The sequence below is a fragment of the Cyclopterus lumpus genome, chromosome 22 (genome assembly GCF_009769545.1).
Source record: "Cyclopterus lumpus isolate fCycLum1 chromosome 22, fCycLum1.pri, whole genome shotgun sequence".
NCBI classification, from domain to species: Eukaryota; Metazoa; Chordata; class Actinopteri; order Perciformes; family Cyclopteridae; genus Cyclopterus; species Cyclopterus lumpus.
Genome location: NC_046987.1, coordinates 15,339,793 through 15,353,717, shown reverse-complemented (window position 1 = coordinate 15,353,717; position 13,925 = coordinate 15,339,793). Strand labels below are relative to the sequence as shown.

Here is a 13,925-nt window from a genome sequence, read left to right as displayed (position 1 = left end):
CCAGAGAACCCTGTAGTGACCCAGAGCACCCGTCTACTCATGCACTGAACTTTTTTTGACTGATTTTTACATAATTTTACATTTACATCAACATGAGCTATGAATACCAACTTATTATATACAGTGAGAAGGGATCTAAGTGCATCAATTAAAAAAAAACAAATTGGTTTCTTAATGTAGGTAAAAGATGGTGTGCTTGTACTCATGTCTGTATATTTTTACCTTTTGGTTGCTTATGGTGGTTGGTCAACATCAAAGATGAGAAAAACATGTTTGAGGTACAGCATAACCGCAAATGTACCAAACAACATTAATGCTCCCTAAGGATGTCCGTGAGAGGGAAGGAGAGGACATTATCCTGGCCTCGGGTCCACCCAGTGGTCATCAGGCACGGCCCAAAGATCAGCCAGTCACAGAGCAGCAGCCCTCACAGTCAGTCCATATAAACTGCGAGAGGCTCCTTCACATCTCAGTCGTAAAGAAGTTGGTGCTGTGTGTTTTTCTCTGCACTGATACATTTCTGTTGTTTATCCAGGTGTGATCAAAATTAAATGCATAGATTATCAAAATGACAAGGAGAAGATATGGAAGAGTGGACGTGGCAATTTTTCAAGCAACCAAATCAAAGAGAAAGGCTAGGAATGTAGTTTTCTCAAGTTTTCTGGGATATAAGTCTGTTTATATATGAGTCAGAGGTTAAATATATACGCTCCAAATGAAAAATCCTAGGGCTGCATGCTCTAACACCCATGAAAGATTAAAGTCCCACAAAAACATCATTAGAATAAAAAACAAAAAACAAAATCAATCTTAGCAAGGACATCACAAAGAGATAATATCTTTTAACAAGCTCATAATTCACTATTTATCTACACTGCAATTAGTCCCTCGGCCCAGTCTAGTTCCAGCTCCTAAAGGCGGCTCCTTAAGTCTCGTCCCAACATGAAGGATAAAGAAATACTCAGTTATAGCTGGCCTTAATGACTGAATTACAACAAAAATAGACAAATACATCTTTAATGTCATCTGAGCCGTACTGAGTTCACCTCTGTGGTGCAGTTACAAAAGGATACGGGGTAGAAGATGGTCAATATGCATGCTATACATTTTTGAAAACATGGGGTCTAAAACTTTCACTTTTTTTGTTATTAACTAAGTACACATTGTCAGTCTACAACAGGATGTTTGGTGTTGCTGGAAACTAGAAATTCCGCACTTTCTAAAAAAACACAACTTGAAGCACACATTGTCCACTATTAACTGGGAAAAAATAAGTCAAACATCACATTTTTAGAGTCACATTGACATAAACTGATGTTCTTGACAAAATATGTCAGATTTGAGTAATTTACAGTTATACAGTCAAGTTTTGTTTGAAGGGAAGTCACAGTGAACCTCATATTCATATTAGAGCATCAAAGCCGCTGACATTCTCAATTTATCTACCTGTATTGCATGGAGCTCTTCAGTCATATATGAATATTATTATTATTATTAAAATCATTATTCATTGTGTTCATTATGTTTTTGGGAGATTTCTTTTTTTTAAACATAGCCAGCAGACAGACCACCTTTGTGAATTGTATCATCAAATGTACAGTCCCAGTTGTAGTAACAAATAGGATATTACATTAAATAGCATCATTATCCACGGGATCGTGACTATAATGGTGCTATTGTCTTAAAATCAAGATTATATATAGGTGAGGATAAAAATCGTATTCTTTCCTTTATTGCATCTCCATTTACTCTGGAGTGGTAATATAAATAGGTTGACTTACATTGGATTCATATTAATTACAATATTACCTTTCAAAGGAGACCATGAATGTCCATATGAGTTTGATTAATTTTTGGTTGCTATTTGTTTGTTTTTTTTAGCGATAGGGCTTCATTGGTTAATGCTATACGTTTAAGGTTGTAAGCTATATACAGGATTTACACTCTAAAGTACAATTTGAACCTCTGAGATGTAGAAAGTACACACTGGAGGTTGTGTGCTATTATTCGGAGTAGCCTGCATGTCTGTTATGTTGCCTAAATAAGGGCTGATGTTGGTAAAAATGTATTCTGATTTCATTTTCCATACACTGCACAGGCATGTCTTCCTCAGCCTGTTTGCTTTTCATTTTTAAACCTGTAATTGTTTTTTTTGGGGGGGCATAAATGTATATTAATGCACAAGCTCGAAAAGAAAAAGTATCTCACGTGTAACCTCTCAGTTGTTGACATTCTATTTCCAGCTTTACGCAGACAAATATATAAACAGTCAGTGGAAACCATGATATGCAGGATGGGGAAATTCCTTTTGGTCATCAGATCGACCACATGTTAAACACCACTGTCTGATCAGTGAATATATGCCCCTGAGTGTCCTCCACTTTATAGTTATTGCTGTCAGCAATGTCTCTAGGAAATGTCTCAGACATGCCGCCCTGAAAAAGTGCCCTGCTTGTTCTTTTGCATCTTGAAACCAGTTATTTACAGAATGTATTTTCTTCTTTTTTTTTTGAATTAGGGAAAGTCGTCTTAGGTCCATGAATTGCCTCCTTGTACAGAGTTTGTCTCGATGAAACAGTGTGCATTAGAAGAATGATCGGGTACGAAGCAAATACTTATCCGGCTAGAAATGAATGTGATCCTCAAAAGTAAAGATACACATATTTGCATAAACATACAGTAGTTTTGCTTTATCGGTCGGTGTCATTATGTGGAGGGCAAACCAGGACAGCTTGTGTGCATCAGGTCACCAGAGAGGTTACAGGTAAACTGTGGCTCTGCAAGGTCTCTCTGACAAACCTTACACTTCTGTCCCTTATCCAGTTTGAACTTTGTTTTTGAGGCCTGCATCTGTAGAGGAAAGAAGGCACAAGCAACACAGTGGAGAATAAGAAGGAAACAAGAATACACACAATGTTCATGGAATGAAAAGTAAAATATGAAGTATAATATAAACTCACCCAAATGACCTTGTGCCGCATAAGCTCTACCTGGCCGATAGCTTTTTGCAGCATCGCCATCCGCCTCTGGTGGAATGTTTCTCTAAGGGATCTCACTAAGAACTGGGAGACCAGTTGAACAGACCAGGAATCAGGCAGGAGCTGGATGACCTTCTCTGCTGCAAGGACCCGAGGGTTGTTGTTGAGCAGATCCACGGCAGCGCTGGTGTGATCCTCGGAGCTGAGGTAGATTTGGAGCAGGGTGAGCAGCAGGGTCTGCCAAAACTGTGCGTCCCGGCCCCGGGCCGCCCTGCAGCAGTAGGCCTCTGCAGCTTGGAGGTCTCCCTCCTGGTGAACAAGCACCTGCAGTGCCTCAAAGTGTCCACCGGTCCTACCGAGGAGAATGGCTTTCTCTCTAAGCAAGTTTTCTGACTCGACTCTCTCTGCAATGAGAATAATGCAATATAATTTAGTCACAATACAGTAATGATTTATTTCATCATAGGGCATCCACACACCATATACAGTGGAGACGTCATAGAATTTGGATTCCCATAGCAGCTGCTGCAACTTCCCTCTGGTCTTCCTCAAATCAGATTCCTCTTCCTCTCGCAGTGACTGGGTAACATATGCCAGGGCCAGACGGTTGTGATGTCCCTCCTCCTGGGGGGGCACATTACACCAATAATATCTCGGGGCATTCAATAAAGGAGTCAGGGATGTTAGATTAGGTAGCTGCTGCTTTGCCTACCTCACTGTTCAAATCATGGATTAAGAACTCAAGATACAGTAGCAACGCCAGTGGGTACTTCTCCATGAGAGCAAGGACGTCTTGTGTCTCAAATCGATCATCTGGTGCACGTTTGTTGAAAATCTGCATTCCTATCTTTTAAAATAAATAAATAAAAACTGTTACTGGACATTTCATGATAATCTTATAAGCAAAGCAAAGTAGTTGTCAGTTTGCTGCATGTGAATAGCCATAACACATAGTTGGATTGTTCAACTCTTCCCTCTGCAGTTGAGAGCATGAAGAAGGAAAAAAGGCACCTCCTGGTTTCTTTGAAGGGTCCAGTCTGCGAATGTCCACACTGCATCTCTGTCTTGCAGTTGACTGAGAGTCCACACTATGTGTCCATACACATCTGAGCAAGACGGGTCTTTGTGGAGGCCATCTGCAATTTTCACCCAAGTCTGGAAGAATATGAAAGGCTAGAAATGATACTGTTATAAATAAAGCTTCAATATAAATACATTTAGTTTTTTAGGGAATTGGTACCTTAATTGCATCAATATGATTTCCATGGCTTTGGTAGAGGGAACCTAATGCGAAATATCTGTGAATAAAGAGAGATCACTCAGGAAATGATTCATCAGAAATTAAGCAAATTAGATTAAATGTCTCAGATATTGAATTGGTGTCTTTTCTTTCAGGAATAATTCGTCATTTAACAAACCATATTTGTAACTAAACATCACCTATCCAACCAATAATCATTCATTTAAACCTGCTGTGTTGCTCCAAAACAGGAAGACAGTGGTCCAGCCTGCACACATTGGGAAATGTCACGAGCTGCTGCAGATTTTCAGTGTCTCCCAGTTCTACGTACAGCCTCAGGAGGGCGTAGTCCACCTCCTTACTGCACTTCAGGCCTTGCTCCGTCCCCCTGACTGCTCTGAGAAAATCTCCCAGGAAGGCCAGGTAATGATGAAATGTGTGCCTGTCCTCTTGGCAGAGCACCTGCAGATCCCTGCTCTTGTTCAGTGGCTCAAGGTGGGATTGAAAGTCCTCGCTGAGACACACCTGGATGCCAGGGTAGAGGCGGATGAGTTCTCTGGGGTCCAGCTCACCTGTACTGTTCAAGTGAGTAATGAGCATTGGTTTGTGTTTGACTTAAGAAAATACCCACTATTCTCACAATTCACATATTATTGTACAGCTTGCTGTTATTTAGCCTTGAATTTAGCGGTTTTACTCTCACATGAATAGGACCCTGGCCTCGGAAAAACCCTCCTGGTAAAAATGAACAAATCCAGCGAGGCAAGAGATGGCCTTCTGCAGCTCCTGTCAGTAAAGAAAAAAATCTTAAAACCAGGCACGCAATGCATGAACATATTCAAAGCACCAATATGTGAGCCGCAATCATTGAGGCATAAGACTGTGTGACTATCCTTAAATCTCGAGGGCAATATGTTACATTTTAAGATATTAAAAAACACACACACACACACAACCAGACAAATTGTAAGGAGTGACTCATTTGCATGTAAATTCTAACATCTAACCTGTAGCCTGAGATATGGCACAGATTACACTAAACCTCAGACACCATCTGCTGTCCTCAGATGCATTCATCCAACTGGAATACACCTACAATAGCAGCTTGCAACAATGTAGTCCATCTACGCCCCGACAGCCCGCTTCAATCTGTTCTACAGTGATAAAATATTAAATTTAAACACTGTGATGCAATGCCAGATTGGGTTGTACTGCATGCATATTATCTACACATCTACACACGGTGGTGTGTAGGAATCTATAAAATGGTAAAATTATGGCAGCACTGAAATGTCTTACAAAACCAGACAATACAGAACAAGTTGAGAAAAAGGGTTTTAAGTTTAAAGAATTATTCGCTCAAGAGTGTGACGAAATGAAAAGAAAAGAAAAAACAAATGTAATGTAAGTTGTAAAACCTGCATTTAATGATTTTCTTTAGGATCAGGTCAAAACATTGAATGTCTCTATACACTGTAGAACTAACATTTCCATCAGCCTCAGTGGTACTTTGTGTTTAGTGCTAATTAGCCAATGTAAGCATGCTAACATGCTAAACTAAGATGGCTGAACATAGTAAACATTGTCCCTGTTTTAACATCAGCATGTTATCATTGTCATTTTGAGCATATTAGCATCATGAACATAAATAGGAAAAGGACATAATCACAGTGACGTCACTGAGTTAATTAATTAATTAATTAACAACGCCATGGTAACAACCTTTCAGCGGTTTAAGGCACTTGGCTTCATTTTTTGCCGAGCTGGAGGTTGCCACCTGATTAAAGTATTTCTTTCAGAATTTTCACATTTCTGTCGCGTAATAATTTCATATGATAAAACGGCTCTTAAAAAAGGCTGATTCTGGTCTTAGCTCAATTGACAAAATAGGCAGATACTGCGTTGCCAGGTAGTTTGTTCACCTTCACGATTAAAGTAAAGAAAGGAAAGCAGAAACACTATAAATGTATCTGTGTCATTTAGCTATCATCTTGTCCTCTCTATTGTGTTGTCATCCTTGAGAAGAAGAATCCTAGATTTCAAAGCAGGGATGTGTTTGTGTCTACAATTTGAATTTCACCTTGTATGAGTCAAGTGGACTATGGCCTTGAACTCCATCCAGCAGCAACAAGGCCTCCTCAAACCTCTCAAGCCGCACAAGTGCCTGGGTCTGCTCTTTGAGTGGCACCAGACGCAGGCTGAAAATATCTCTCTCTGTGAACACTAACACACCATCTGAGGGGAGATTTGTTTGCGGTTTTCAGAAACACTGTTTCAGTAGGTGTAAAGATGATTGACTGAATCAGTCAATGACTTTAAAAACATAACCACAATTTAACAGCCCTTCGGTCTGCAATCTGGCAGGATTAGGTGACAAATTGATGTTGACTGCTTTACCTGATGTGGAGAGCAGACCCTTCGCTCCACTGAGATTCACAGTCTGTTTGCATTGCTGATCTACCGCGCTGTACACAGACAGCACTTGGGGCTGCAGGGTTAGGATGTAAGGGAAACATACTCCGGCTGCCAGCACCTCCTGAGGCCACTGCAGGGGAGGGCGCTGGCATATCCCTGTCTTCATCACAAACATGCCTGAGGGATGAGGATGGACTAATGATATCTTGGCATAACAAATATCCTCTGGCAACATGGGTATATGGGGGAGTGATATGATATGATTAACTGTATAGCTGCTTTTGAAAGGAAGCATATAATGTAACATGATGATGTCTGTGCTTGGCAGTCTGTAGAACAACATGTACCATTTATCCAGCTCTTACCCAAAGATTCAGGCCCGTTCAGGAGAAATTCCCCTCGTCCCATCGAGGTCACAATAATGCGCTGTCTGCTGTGATTGTGCGGAAAAAGCTCATCACTGCTCCCAGTCCGGATATCACAGAGGAGATACCTGTCGATGGTACCTACACACACACAGGCACCATCCACTGCCAAGGCCACAGGGTCCTGGAGCAGAGAGACTTCTTTTACAACGTCCCACCTGTCCACTCCCACCACGTGGATCCGGATCAGCTTCCTGCGGCTGGAAGAAGTCACCAACTCCACACATGCTGCCTGGGTTGCGAGCAATGAGTCGCACACCTCAAACAAATGCACATGCTGGATCTTCTTGAGTGCGACAACCGGCTCTAAGGAGAACATGTTGAGGGCAGTAACGCTCCGGTCCCACAGGACCAGCAGATGGTTGAAAAGTGGGAGTACCCTCAGTTGGGCTACTTGGTTGCTTGAGCCAAGTTTTCTCACCCTACACTCTCTGATCTTGCTCTGGCCAGGACTCGGGTCTCCATCTGTGCCACTGGGGAGGATGAGATGCAGGACTGTTGCATCTTTGGTCCCTATATACACATTTCGGTCATAGCACTCAATGCACTGGATGCTGGACTTGTCCTTGTCTTTTGAGGCTAATTGCTTTTCATAGACGTGTGTGTGTGTAAATGCTTTAAAAGCCATTGCAGATATTTAGGGAAGTTTGATTTGTGTAAGGTACAAATACTAAATGTCTGCTTAAATTAAAGCTACAGATCTTCTGTGAAATATGTCAAATGAGACGTCCCTACCTCTGCTGTTCTCCTTTCCTCTCCGATTCCCTCACAAGTGTATAGTAGTTTCACCTCCCCATGTGACTATATCCTGTCAGGAAATCTATGTCAGCAGTTTTGCACCACTGCCATGTGAGGACACTTACACAACTCCAGTGGCCGCACCAAGAAAACCAACTTTTACAAATATCAAAAGTATGGTAAGAAGAACAGATGTGTCGAGGTGCCGACATTTATAGTTGCTTGTAGATTCTACTTTGGTTTGTGGATAATGGACAAGTAGAAGAACAAGTTATCTGCTGATCAAGGCATATATGGTCACTCTCATTTTGTTTACAACGTGAGGGAGCTGAGTGTGATGAGGTCAAGAGGGTTTCACAGTAATGATTGTCCAAATGGTGACGGTCATAAAAGGATGTGGATTTCGAAATCTACCATCACAACTATATTTGTTGTGCTGAACTTTGTGTCTGCCCTAAACTGAGAACATACTCCCCCATCGTTGGAGCACAATAAGACATATTAGGACGAGCAACAGCTAGCCTAGAATGATTTCCATTTTAGCAAGATATAGAAAGGTCTTTATTGGAACAACCTTCAAGTATTTAATGAGCAAAGCATACATCATGCATCATAATCAAGCTTAGAGCAGAAATATGTGCTGTGAAAGTCATACCTGTATTAAAGTAAAATATGTGTTGGTGCATCATTAACAATTATTATTATTATTATCATTATTATCATTATTATTATTAATCGAGTTGTCATTTTGTCTACAATGTCAGATAATAGTGTCTAAAGTGATATCGGCAAAATGTTTCGTTTTTTTATCCGACCAACAGCCAAAAATATTCAGTTCACTGTCATAGAAGAGAAAATAAAGTATAAAATCCTAACTCTTATGTTAATCCAATAATTGTTAATAATATAGTAATAAAATAATAAAATCTGATAATACAAGATAATTTTATCCGTGTCAAAAATTAAGTTAATTCAGAGAATAGAACAATGGCACCCTAACTTTATAGATTCATGTTTATCATCATGGAAACATCACAGCGTTTTGCGTGTAGACTTTGTGAGAAAGCTAATGTTTACTATACCAAAATAAGCATTTGACATTTAAAGCGTGCCAGGCATGTGCCAGGCATGCAGAGTAAACATATTCATGGATACACAATATCTGTATCAGAACAGGAGCACTCTTTGTTATTGGGATAAACCTGTGACCCCTCCTTGGAAAGGTCACTTCTCTCTGCTGCAGTCGGTGCACATGATGTTGTCGCGCTGGGTGAGGAAGCCGCGTCCGACCAGCGACACGGAGCACTGAATGCAGGTGAAACACTCGCTGTGCCACTGGCGCTCCTCAAAAGAGATGTACTTGGCCCCGGCCAGACCTGCACACACCAAGCAAAGATCCATGCATTTTACACAATGTGCAGATTAATGCAAAACCTTCACCTTGTTAATTTGACAGGTGCAACATGAATGCAAATAAATCCTTTGAATAAAGTGCATGACAGATTGAGTGAAAACATGATGACAGCCAGGGACTCACTGGTGATGGGCTTGGTGCAGCCCACACACTTCTTTGCATACAGGTTGCTGAAGCATTCGAGGCAGTACGGGTAGTTTTCCTTGGAGGTGAAGCGCTGACCCGAGAGCTGCTTTCTGCAGCTGATGCATTGGAAGCACTCACGGTGCCATGGCTTTTCTTGGTAGGTCACTCCACCTGTTGTGATGGCCTGGAGGTATCACAAATCCAGTGAAGGTGGGCATGAAAGAAAGATAAACATTCCTTTTACGATGCATTATTTTGTTACGCGGCTACCGTGTGAGTAATATTAAAACACCCGAGTCAGGGGGATTTAGTGCATATAAAACACTCAGCTGTAACCCTACCTTCTTACAAGCACAACACTGGTAAGCGAACTGCTTCTCGAAGCAGGGGACACAGAAGTATCCGGTGTCTTTTGGGATGAAGGACTTGGTTCCTATTGGCTGCTGGCAGCGGTGGCACAGGAAGCAGGTCTCATGCCAGCTGTTCCCCTTGTATTCCATTTTACGGGATCCTGGCACAGGGGACGAGAGCAGCTTAGTCAGCATATGGTACCTCTATGATAGAAACACACTGCGGCCTAAAATAGTCCTGCTTTATCTGCAGGGCGGAGACAAGGAAGGAATTGCGTCGCTGTTTTAAATGTTAATGTGTGTTTCTTATATGTTTTTTCCTCACATTGCATTTTCACGCAATCCTTGAAGCCAGCATGGATGAAAAGTCCTTAAAATGCTCAGAACATTTTACATTTCAACATCAACTGTCTACAACTCTATGCAAACTGAGGATCGAAGATCAGCTGATATGGTCGAAAGCTACTAAATGCACTTTGTGATGAGATTGTTTTGTTTTGAGACTGTTTCGTAGGTCAATAATGGATTTTCATTTTTGTAAAACTTGATTCTGTTATCATCACTTTTGCTTGACAAAAAAAATAATTAATTGGATTACCGATATGGATCATTTACCAACCCAAAATCCACTACTTCACAAATGTAAATAAGTTGCCCAATTGCCATATAAATGAATAGAGAATAGCAACAATAATCAATTATGTCTGATCAGAGGTTTAACCAACCAATCAGGTCACAGTCTCGTCCAAAAGTCCTTAATCATGAACTAATTAAAGAAATAGTTTGACATTTTGGGAAATATGTAAATTAAATATGGAGCTTTAGAGGTGCTGTTAAGCCAATTTTGTTACAAATGAAAAGAGCAAAGATAGCTGTTTCCTCTTGTTTCCAGTCTTTGTGCTAAGCTAACTGCTGCTGAATGTTGCTTCATCTTTACCGTACAAATAGAAGAGTTTTACTTATTTTAATTAGGACAAAGCAAAGTAGCAGTGTAGAAAATTAAGTTCGGGGACTTCTGGTGGATCAAAAAAGTCAAAAACAGCTACTAAGGGCTTATCATGCACAACAGCTGGATTCTTGCGATATCATGAGATCACAAGATCACACGAGCATCCACCAAAAGTCCATCTTGTCAGGCTTCAAGTAATTTCCGGCCATCCGCTGACCGGACCAATGAGCATCCTCTGAGGAGCTACCGCAGCGACGGGCATTACTTTGTGTGTGTGACGCGACGGTTCGTTCAAAACAACATTGGCAGCTCCACGGGCGAGGTTAGTGCAGCTGCAAAAGCATCAGTTATATAAGAACTGGAGAATATTTCTTCAACGCAAGATGAGAGAGAAACAGCGTAAGATGCTTTTCTTGATGGATAGGATGTTTTCTGCAAGTTTGATTGACCGATGGCTCATCTAATCACCTGCCATGTATTTTTTAAAGCACCTGACCTCTTCCATAACATTTTCCATGACGGCCATGTAAACAAACCACCCGGTATGTCAGGATAACAAAGCTGACCTTGTGGAGAAAAGTCAACCACTATTTTCAAGGATGAAGATTTACTTTCAATCTCAAAAATGGATTAATGCTTTTTTTCTCCTCTCTTTATGGGACTATTACATGTATTGTGTGTAATGTAAATGTGGCAATGCATCGTGAAATAGATTTAAGGCGATGGCAATTCATCCCCGTCATCAACCCAACGTATCATACCTGGCATGACGGTTTTCTTGCAGGTGGTGCACTTGGAGGAATAACCGTGGGCGTGACATTCAGTGCAAAGTAACAAATCATCTTTGGCGGCGAAGGCCTTTTCCGCCAAAGAGCGGCTGCACTTTGCACAGTTGAAACACTCCTCGTGCCAGTGGCGATCCTTGTAAGACAAGTCCTGTAGATATTTAACACATTATTTATTGCACATGTACATTTTCTGTAAAATACCATCTATTTAGAAGGTGCATGTCACTAGTTTGTGTTTATAAAAAGGTCAAAATGGGATAAAAACATAAAAATATTTCAAATCTTAAGATCATAAAATAAATACACATAACTTGCATTCTGTTTTTAGAAGTTACTAACATTATTACTTGGTAACATTGTTGCTACCTTACCTTGCTGTTGCAGGCAATTGCTAAAGAGCAGCCCTCACAGCTGTTAGCAAACAGGTTCTCATAGCACTTAGTGCAGTACTGCTTGTCCTCTTTCATGATGTACTTCTTACCCAGCAGGGAGTCTTTACAGTAATGGCAGTCAAATCGCTCGCTGGTCGACATTGTTGTCTGTTTTTCTTAACTGAAGGTCAAAGAGAGCAGGAAGAGGAATATTGGACGAGAAAGAAGAATCATAAATGATGAAAAACGACCAGTAATAGTCCAAGCAATCTTTTCCCCCTCTTATCAAGCAAATCATCAAGTAAAGAGGCCATGCAATTTCCCCCGTTTTTTAACAAAAGAATCTGATGAAACAGTGAAGAAGTCTCTACCTCAGTTGATATGAGGCGAGGGCGAGGCTGGAGCTGGGGTCTGAGACAGCGAGCGGTTCAGGCACAGGGATGAAAAGGGGTGAGGCCGGATTAGAGGTATCCACTGGGGGGGATCTTCTATAAATACTGGCCCTCTTATTAGCAGTAATCTCCGGGGAGACTGGACATGCTGCACTGCATCGTTCTGCACCTTTTAAGGGTGCACAGATCGCTGACCTTTTGAACTGATATAATCATTGTTGCTTTATTCTGGGAATGTGCAAAAGCAGATAGTAATGCAGTAGTTTTAGGACCAGAAGATAGGCTTTGTTTGTCAGTGCCCAAATGTGTGTTTCACTGAAATACACAAGATATTTTTCTTTTCCGCACACTAATATTAGTTTGGATGTTGGTGCCACAGCAGAGAGAGTTGGCCATTTGGATTCTGTCACGTGTCTGGGCACACTTCACTAGTGCATGCCACACACACGAGCAGTTGCGGATGGCTTTTGAGAGGTAGGCGCCAGGAGCTTCGTGCTTGCCAGGTACTGAACTATATATATTTTGCCAGGTCCTCTCGGAAGCTATTGAGAGAGCCTTGGCTGCACTTCAAGGGGGAAGCTGAGGGCCTGTGGATGTCCAGTCCATCAACAGCAAAGTAATGGAGGAGCAGCAGAAATCACAGTTTGATGGTGACCATCTTGGTGGTAACGATACACTTCATTAAAAAAAACATATAGTATGTGTTGCTTTAAAACAAGAGATAACACACACAATAAAACACAAAGGCAAAACTGTACCAATTGATTGCACTGTTATTTATTTTACTGTTTAATACAATTTTTAATATTACTAACACTGGAACAAACCAACCCCTTATCTTGTGTGTAATGTTATTACATTGGTTCTATATTGACCCAAATGTGATACATTTTGATCCAGTTAGCATTGTGCAGATCATTACAGTACAATTTAGAATTAAAATGCCTCTAATTGCTCTGCATGTATGTTTGGCCAAGTAAATGCACCGTTTTAAGTGTCAAAAATGATGTCTGAAACATTACAACGATTGTCAGCAATTTGAATGACAGTCGATTAATTACATGTGAACCTTGGAACACGTGCTCATATCAGTTTTCCACAAGGATCAGGGGGAGGACATCTTCATAAAAATAGCCAGAGAAGACCATCACAGGCCTAATCCCTTGTGTACACACAGGAAGGTCAGTGACAGGGATGAGGCTGAGAGGAATGTAACTATGTCTCCATGAACTCTGTCTTTTCTCTTCATTAACTCCAGTGCCACTCCTTGTAAAGTATCATCTCATCTCTTGTGAATTAATAAAATAAAATCCATTTTTAGATTATCAGATGATGTTGGAACAGAGGTCTGCATTGTATTTAGATGGTATCTACAAACCTCTGAGGAATAATGTCAGACTGTGTTATGTTTTTATCTACAAGCCGCGTGGTACAAAAGGCTTTAAGCACAAAATAACCGTATCATATGAGGAATCAGGTGCTGGAAATATTTCCGATTTTGAAATCATGCCATCCTTCAGGTTTTACTTGTATGTAAGTAGGTGGATCCGTCGGATTACAGAGAGTCATCTGCTGCTCCGGATTAAATTACCACTGTATTGTACCCTTGCTCCCTGCTGGTGTCCAGATCAGTGGTTGCAAATCTCATGCAGCCATGCAGACCTTAAATAAACCCAGAAAAAACTATATATAGTCGTTGCCTCTCAAAAAGCTTCTGATCTTCGTTACATTGGTGGCGG

The 13,925-nt window shown here is 41.0% G+C and overlaps 2 protein-coding genes across 2 annotated transcripts; both read right to left on the bottom strand.

Annotated features, from left to right (window-relative positions):
• Positions 1-1,017: 1,017 nt before the first annotated feature.
• On the bottom strand, positions 1,018-7,812 carry si:ch211-266g18.9 (transforming growth factor-beta receptor-associated protein 1). The gene is made up of 11 exons (XM_034525100.1): positions 6,999-7,812; positions 6,616-6,810; positions 6,299-6,453; positions 4,922-5,004; positions 4,448-4,795; positions 4,219-4,276; positions 3,990-4,133; positions 3,691-3,825; positions 3,458-3,602; positions 2,961-3,382; positions 1,018-2,850 (listed from the first exon to the last, which is right to left on the bottom strand). Exons 1-11 carry the CDS (start codon positions 7,684-7,686, stop codon positions 2,707-2,709), a joined length of 2,517 nt encoding a protein of 838 aa, XP_034380991.1. The 5' UTR covers positions 7,687-7,812; the 3' UTR covers positions 1,018-2,706.
• Positions 7,813-9,020: 1,208 nt separating this feature from the next.
• On the bottom strand, positions 9,021-11,956 carry fhl5 (four and a half LIM domains 5). Its single transcript, XM_034563432.1, has 5 exons — positions 11,795-11,956; positions 11,397-11,571; positions 9,678-9,847; positions 9,334-9,520; positions 9,021-9,172 (listed from the first exon to the last, which is right to left on the bottom strand). The coding sequence occupies exons 1-5, from the start codon at positions 11,954-11,956 to the stop codon at positions 9,021-9,023; spliced, it is 846 nt and encodes a 281-aa protein (XP_034419323.1).
• Between the last annotated feature and the right edge of the window lie 1,969 nt (positions 11,957-13,925).